Source organism: Eriocheir sinensis, chromosome 13 (assembly GCF_024679095.1).
Source record: "Eriocheir sinensis breed Jianghai 21 chromosome 13, ASM2467909v1, whole genome shotgun sequence".
NCBI classification, from domain to species: Eukaryota; Metazoa; Arthropoda; class Malacostraca; order Decapoda; family Varunidae; genus Eriocheir; species Eriocheir sinensis.
The window spans coordinates 14725906-14734481 of NC_066521.1; the positions used below are offsets into that span (position 1 = coordinate 14725906).

General features: G+C 43.8%; 1 protein-coding gene across 1 annotated transcript in view; it reads left to right on the plus strand.

Annotated features, from left to right (window-relative positions):
* LOC126998052 (uncharacterized) overlaps positions 1-7897 on the plus strand; it is a 90280-nt gene extending 82383 nt beyond the window's left edge. The window contains exons 4-6 of the mRNA XM_050859370.1: positions 959-1094; positions 3582-3711; positions 4309-7897. Of these exons, the coding sequence (XP_050715327.1) occupies positions 959-1094; positions 3582-3711; positions 4309-4394 (352 nt within the window). The 3' untranslated portion in view covers positions 4395-7897. The remainder of the gene's footprint in view (positions 1-958; positions 1095-3581; positions 3712-4308) is intronic.
* The last annotated feature ends 679 nt before the right edge of the window (positions 7898-8576 follow it).

An 8576-nucleotide genomic window follows, 5' to 3' on the forward strand; every position in this document is an offset into this window, starting at 1 on the left:
GCTTACCATGAATGCATCTTTCATCTCCAACTCTCGGTCTCCTTTCCTCTCATCTCCTCTTTCATCCGCCCTCTCCTCCTCCTCCTCCTCCTCCTTCCATCCACCTTTCATTTCTCCCTCCGTTCACTCTCTTCATCCAACTCCTCGTCCTGGCTTTCTCTTTCCCTCTCTTCTCTCTCTCTCTCTCTCTCTCTCTCTCTCTCTCTCTCTCTCTCTCTCTCTCTCTCTCTCTCTCTCTCTCTCTCTCTCTCTCTCTCTCTCTCTCTCTCTCTCTCTCTCTCTCTCTCTCTCTCTCTCTCTCTCTCTCTCTCTCTCTCTCTCTCTCTCTCTCTCTCTCTCTCTCTCTCTCTCTCTCTCTCTCTATCTACATTCCCTTCCTCTACCTCCCCTTGTCCTTCACGTCCCCTTTGCTTACTTCCCTTCATTTACTCTCCCTTCGTCATACACACGCCATTCTGTCTTTCTTTAATCCTCAATTCTCCTTTCCTACCTCACAAAATTCCTTCTACCTCTACTTTCTTTCTCTAATGCCCTGATTCTTCCTTCTCTCCATCCATTACCTTTTCTCTGTATGCAATTTCTTCCTCCTCCAGTCTTTCGTTTCTCTTTTCCTTCCATTCTTTTCTATATGCCTTCTTTCCTTCCTTCCCTCCATCCGTCCCTGCATTCTCCCCTCCTTCCTGGCATGCTTTCCCTTCCTCTTCCATTTTTCTCTCCATCCGTCTCTGTATGTTTCCCTCCTTCCTGCCATGCTTTCCCTTCCTCCTCCATTTTTCCCTCCATCCTTCACTGATCTGCATGCTATCCTTCCATCCTTCATCCTTCACTCCTTTTCCGTCTGCCTTCTATACCTCGTACATCCTTTCCTCTCTCTTTGCCACCATCCTTCACTCCTCTGTCCCCGTAACTCTTCCCTCCCTCTTTCCCTGCCTCCCTAACCTCTTCTTCCATCCCGCAGGAGCAACTGTGACTCCTCCGCTGCCAACATCCTGCGCAACCACTACGAGCGGCCGTACTTCCTGCCGCAGGCCGCCGAGTCCTCCAAGACGGACTGGATCTTCATGGGCACGCCGGGCTACGGGGCGCACATGCACGTGAGTCACTGATTGATTAGACCTCTACCTGTACACCTGTCATGCACCTGGGAACGGGAAACTACTCTCTACCTGAAGTACTTTTTACCTGTTTTCATGTAATGGTGCTTTTTACCTGTTTTTTTTTTAAGTGATGGAGCTTTTTACATATTCTTCTTTTAAGTAATGGTGCGTTTTACCTGTTTTTTTTTTTAAGTGACGGTGGCAACTGCAGGGCACACACACACACACACACAAAAAAAAAAAAGAAACTCCGTCATGCACTTTACTCTAGACCATTATTTGCAAGGCTGTTATGCGTCTGAATGAAACTAATCCCGACTTCTTGCGCACCTGCCAATAACCTTAACACAATTACCGTACCGCCCTCACCTGTATCCTACCGTTCCTACAGTACCCATAATCAACGTTACCAGATTGTCGTACTCAGCCGATTATATTTCCCGAATTCCTACCCCCAAACTGTTTTCTGGGCTCCAGTAACGAAACTCATTTATAGTTATCGTAAAAAGAGTTAGATTCTGATGTTTCTTGGCAATAGTTAGGCGTCAGAAACCTGTAAATAGTAAGCTCTGAGTACGACAATCTGGCAACGGTACCCATAATCCCCCCTTACTTGCATACACACTCTTATTACCACGAACAAACACCTGTACCATACCACCCATCACTTACACGTATCCCAGCCCACCCGTCTCGCCCACGCCCGGCCGCCCATACCCATTACACGCGCGCCCATTGCCCCCTCGAGGCTCCTACTGCTGGTGTCGGCCATTGAAACCTCCATTACGGAAATTGGTGTGGGGTGCTGAGGGCCCAAGTGGTGGCGAGGGCGTGCTGGTGATGCGTGGTGAAGGGTGTGTGTGAAGGGTCAGTGGTGGTGGTGGTGGTGGTGGTCATGGTGGTGGTGGTGATTACGGTGTGATGGAGGTCGTGGTGAATGTGGTTTGCTGAGGATGGTGTGTTGGTATTGGTGTTGTTGTTGTTGGTGGTGTTGGTGGTGGTGGTGGTAGTGGTGGAGATGGTGGTGGTGGTGGCGGTGAATATGGAAAGAAGTGGATGCTGTTTTGGTGTTGTTGTTAGTGGTGGTGAGATGGCTGATAAATATATATGGAGTAGGTGGTTAGGTGGAGGGATAGGAGTGGAGGAGGTGATAGTGGTGGTGGTGGTAGACTCGTCCAAACTCTTTTCCTCCTTTCCATTAACTTTCCTTTTCTCATCATCGCTTTCCTTCTCTTTATCTTCCTCTATCTATACGCTTTTTACCTTCTCTCTCTCTCTCTCTCTCTCTCTCTCTCTCTCTCTCTCTCTCTCTCTCTCTCTCTCTCTCTCTCTCTCTCTCTCTCTCTCTCTCTCTCTCTCTCTCTCTCTCTCTCTCTCTCTCTCTCTCTCTCTCTCTCTCAATATTCTTTTCCAACATGTATCCTTAAGCACAACCATTCTTCTCTCTTTACAAACTATATTACTTTTCTTTCCTCCTCCTCCTCCTCCTCCTCCTCCAGCCAATCACAGACGTGCCTTTAGGGGTTCTGGACTGACCCCTGACCTTTACTCTTTGACCTCATCTCTCTTGCATTGAGTGACCCGCAGCAATGAGTGTGTGTGTGTGTGTGTGTGTGTGTGTGTGTGTGTGTGTGTGTGTGTGTGTGTGTGTGTGTGTGTGTGTGTGTTTGTTTCTGGTCACGTAACTAATCGAAGGAGCTTAGAGAAAACGGAGACAGGAAAGAGCTGATAAATAAAGCGAGAAAGAAAGGAGGGAGAATAAACACCTACACATACATGTAAACGTACCCATAAACGTACACACACACAAACAAACACGAACATTTCCTCCATTTCCCTTTCTTTCGTTCCTTTCTCCCCTTTTATCTGTCTCTCTCCTTCGCCTGCTTTTATTTTCTTTACATTTTCTGATTAGATACGTGACCAGGCAACAAAACCTACACACACACACACACACACACACACACACACACACACACACACACACACACACACACACACACACACACACACTTCCCCCCTTCTCCCCACACAACACCTCATAATCTCCCCCCTCCTCTATCCCCCATGACCCAAACACCCCTTCAACCACCTCCCCTTATACTCGAACCTTCCCCCTTTTCTCCCCTCCCCCCAAAACAACACCCCTTAAACACAAACAGCCCTAAAAACACATACAAACCAACAAACTTCCCCACACAACCCTTACAATCTCCCCCTCCTCTATCTCCCATCACACAAACACCCTCTCATCTCCCCTCCCCACATACCCAAACCCTCCTCCCTTTTTCTCACCCCCCCAAAAAATCACCCCTTAAAAACTACATCCCCCTTAATAACCAACGCAACCATCACCTTCCCTTGATACCCTCTAAATACAGGTAAACAGAAACCCGTCAAGACAGCTCCTAATCAACAGGTGTATCCGAGCCAACAGGTAATATAAGCAGGTGTGCCTCACGGACTTCTCTTCCCCCTGCGCAGATTGACCACGTGGGCAACCCTTCCTGGCAGGCCCAAATAAGAGGCAGGAAGCTGTGGACACTTGAACCCCCGCCTGAGTGCTTCTTCCAGTGCGTGGGCGTGGAGGTGGTGGTGGAGCCGGGGGAGATCAGTAAGTGGTGGAGGTGGTGGTGGTCGGAGGTGGGGAGGTGGAAGTGGAGGTTGGGTGATGGAGTGTGTTATTGTGGTGGTGATGGTGAATGCGGATGAGGTGGTGGTGTAGTGGAGTTGCTGGCTGTTTTTTTTTTTTAATGGTGGTGGTGGTGGTGATGGGTGGTAAGGTGGTGATGGGTGGAGAAAAGTAGGTTTTAGTGGTGATGGTGGTGGTGATAGTGGCAATGGTGGTGGAGTGCCGGGTGGAAAAGGGTGGAGAAGGGAGTTTTTTTTAGTAGTGGTGGGGGTAGTAGTAGTAGTAGTAGTAGTAGTAGTAGTAGTAGAAGTAGTAGTAGTAGTAGTAGTAGTAATATGAGTAATACTTGTAATTAATGTTGGAAATGGCATTGTGAAATTATTGAAGAAGCAGTTTCATCATCCCTTCGCAACAATCAAGTTAATAATTATTTTTTTTTCTCTCTCTCTCTCTCTCTCTCTCTCTCTCTCTCTCTCTCTCTCTCTCTCTCTCTCTCTCTCTCTCTCTCTCTCTCTCTCTCTCTCTCTCTCTCTCTCTCTCTCTCTCTCTCTCTCATCACCCCCCTTCCCCCCTTGACAGTTGTTCTAGACACCAACATTTGGTACCACAAGACCCTCATCGTGTCGGACGAGCTCAGCATCACAATCGGCTCCGAGTACGACTAAGACGACACGGAGAACCAGAACGGAGCGAGGAGAGGCGACCACCAGGAGACGCGGAAAGAGTACAGCCACAGATCAATACAAGGGAGAGAATATGAAGAATAGCCAAGATTTGCACTATAAGAAACTATAATATAAGGAAAGGACTACGAGACTGTATGAAAAGGAAAATATGGGTAGACATCATCCAGGAGAGTGAAGGGAAAGCATAATTACGTGGCTATGAGAACGATGAAATAATGATAACAAGGAAAATAAAGGAAATTAGTTAAGACTGTGAGGGAAGATTATGAAGGATGGCAAGGAAAAGTACAACCATACACACCTAAAAGAAAGGGAAAAAAGGGAAAACAGCCTCCCGAATGGTATAGGAAAAGCCAGAACTATGTCTCCACGATAAAGAAAAATAGATATCAATAAAAATAATGGAGAATGAGATGAACGAATATAGGAAAAGCAGGAAGCAAGAGGGAAAGGAATTAGATAGAATAACGGAATTAGGTAGTTCTAAGGATAATATAGTAAATGAAATAAGGGGAATCATTAAGGAAAAAATGCAGGTATCGGTATACAAGAAAATAATTAAGGATTGCAAGGGAAAAATATATTTGAGAGAATAAAATGGCAAAAGAAGTTACGAAATACAGATGGAATAAACTCAAAGTGGATTACATAGATCAAATTACCTAAAAATGTTTGCAGAAAAGAACGACCGACAGAACGCAGAGAAACATACAGATTGTTAAGATTAGTTGCAGAGTGTAATATATAACCCCAGTGTAGCAAAAGAAAGAAAGAAAGAAAGAATTGTATAGAACTGCACAAAAGAGGGAGAAAGGAATGAGAGAAACGCTGAAATAAAATGAAACAGAGAATAAGATAGACAAGAATAGTAAGAAAGAGTAAAAGTGCAGAGGCAGTAAAATGGAAGTAAACAAAAATACGAAGGAAAATCTAGAATGCATTAAACCAAAACAAAATAGAGGAAGAAAAAAACAAAACAAGACAAACGAGAAAATAAACAACACAACAATACGCCGGAACGGAACAAAGAGAAAAGAAGAAAACAAAAGACGAAGAAGATAAAAGAACAAAGAACAATCCACACATTAATAAGAGCGAACAGGGAGGAGGAGAGGGAAGGAGAATAAAAGAAGGGAATATACGCGAAACAGTGACAAAGCGGGAGGAGGAAAAATAGTAACAAGAACAGGCGATACAGAAGGCCTCGGAGGCACGCAAGTTATAACAAGAGGAAGAGGAAGAGGAGGAGGAGGAGAATGAGGACTGTGAGGACGAACAAGACAAACAACAGAAGCGGACGAGAGGGAAACGGAGAAGAATGCGTCGAATGAGGAGAAAGGAGGAGGAGGAGAAAGGAGGGAATAAGAGAAAGAGGAAGAGGAACAAGAGGAGAGTCAATTAAGTCACGGGAAGCAAGAGGAAGATAAGTGGCCGTGAAGACTTGGAGGAAAACGAATATTGCTCGTCCTAATTTTTTGTTGAAGTTATTGTATTCTGTTGTATTGCGAGAGAGAGAGAGAGAGAGAGAGAGAGAGAATGTGTCTCTTAAACTGTCATCATTCACTTAAACTACAATTAGCGACATTCTCTCTCTCTCTCTCTCTCTCTCTCTCTCTCTCTCTCTCTCTCTCTCTCTCTCTCTCTCTCTCTCTCTCTCTCTCTCTCTCTCTCTCTCTCTCTCTCTCTCATATGAAGTTCCTGTGTTATATATATTTACGTTTGATTGTATTTTTTTTCGCCCAATTGTATTTTTTTCGCCCATGATTTTATTTTTGTCTCCCATGATTGTATTTTTTCGCCCATGAGTTTATTCTTGTCGCCAATGATTGTATTTTATCGACCATGACCATTTTTTCGCCCATGATTGTATTTTTTTCGTCCATGATTTTATTTTTTCGCCCATGATTATTTTTTCGTCCATGACTATTGTTTTGGCCATGACTGAATTAATTTAGTGCAGTATTATGTTCTAGGTTTCATCACCCATTCATTTATTTCACATTTTTTACACAAACATAAACTCTAGTGACTCACCCTGACGCAAAATCAAAAACAAAACAAAAAACACCAGAAGCCAAAATTGCGGTTGCGTGCCCTACCTGGTTGAGTGGTTTAAGAGGTGGCTTCCAATCTAGCTGGTCATGGTTCGCTTCCCGGCCAAGGAGAGTTGATCCCTCCCCCCAAGGCTTAGATTAATCTCTCGTGTGCTCCTAAATGACCAGAAGCTCGCATCACAAAACTCTATACTTTTTGCCGCTCTGATTAATAAAGCACAAACTCAACACTTTCTGGTAAAAACGTTTTGTCACCGGGGAAACGTTTCTTTTTCATCTCACGTGAACTATTTTTTCTTATATAATGAATTTTCCTTTTTTTTTATGGGGGGAGGGGTCATTTTTTAAGAGAAGCGAGATGGTCGAGAGGGTTAGATTTAGGTTTGGCAGTGAAGAGCCGGGAGAAAGGGGAGGCGGTTCTATTTCCAGTGGTACCGAATGAAGTCAGGAAGGGCATCCGGTCTTAAACCCAAAACAACAACACCTACAAACCACAACCACGACCAGCGTCAAAGCGTCAACCATTGAATCTATAGGAAGACAACGCAAAGTTAATTTCTGGAATATGTCAGAACAGTATTACCGGTTTTCTCTTTAGACAAACTGAAGAATATTACATCGGAGTATATGAATTAGCTCTCACGTGAACCTACCTTCCTTTTAATTAATATAAGGCACAAGTATCATTATCATTTTTATCTATTTGCATTATTTCTTTAGTGAGTTTGTATATTATTTCAGACAAGTATTACATATTTCCCTCATTGAAGTAAGGGGAAGAACATTACTACAGAACATATGCACATTTTTATATAATGAGTTCGGTAACATTATTCTTATTTAATTGCGATGCTTCTTCAGTGAGTTTTTATATATCATCTCAGACAAGTATTACACATTGATTTTACTCATTTAAGTAGGGGGATAATATTAACACTGATCATTAATGCATTTACCAGGTGCTGAACGAGAGGTGTTGACAATAGTTTAATAGTGCGAGTGACACCTGAGCGCTTGAACAGGTGATTTTCAGGTGAGGAGACTAGACGCTACGATGGAACGAAATTTTCACGCACACGCACGCACACACACACACACACACACACACACACACACACACACACACACACACACACACACCTGTAAACCAAACATGTACCTGTGATGAAATGTCTAGTCTTACGTTGTGGCACACGCACGTATAGTCAAAAATATATATACCATTCGTGTGTGTGTGTGTGTGTGTGTGTGTGTGTGTGTGTGTACCTGTATTTACCTGTTGTTGTTGTTTTCCCCACCCTTACATGTAGCGCAGTGTATCGTACCTATGTATAAGTCTACAGGTAAGTAAGTCTCTATATAGTCAAGGTAACTCGTCTTCGGTGTGATCTATATTTTTGCAACCTCAAAAATGAACGCTGGCATCAATACCTGACTTTGATTTACCTGTCCCTAAAAATAGCCAGGTGATCAGATTACTCATTCTATTACACCGTCTCGCTCTCTCTACAGGTATTCCTACGTAAACAATATCTCTCTCTCTCTCTCTCTCTCTCTCTCTCTCTCTCTCTCTCTCTCTCTCTCTCTCTCTCTCTCTCTCTCTCTCTCTCTCTCTCTCTCTCTCTCTCTCTCTCATACTACTATTTTTTTTTATTTTCCGTCTAATTTATCCGATATTTTTTCTTTCTTATCGGTTATTCTTGTTCGCATTATCTCCCTCTTCCATGTGTCACTTGTTCTCTTCATCTTTCTGTTATTTTCTCCTCCTTTTCTCTGTCTCTCCTTACACCCTGCTATTCTATTTCTCAATCGTCCTTCTCTCTCTCTCTCTCTCTCTCTCTCTCTCTCTCTCTCTCTCTCTCTCTCTCTCTCTCTCTCTCTCTCTCTCTCTCTCTCTCTCTCTCTCTCTCTCTCTCTCTCTCTCTCTCTCTCTCTCTCTCTCTCTCTCTCTCTCAGAAAAGTATCAAATTATGTTTTTCGTCTCCTTATTTACACGGTGTCACTCCACTCTCCAATTATTCATGTCGTGGAAAATAAAGCGAAGGGAGAGAGGGGAGATAGGGAAGGAGGGAGGAAAGGAAGAGGGGAAGGATGGAGGAGGGAAGAA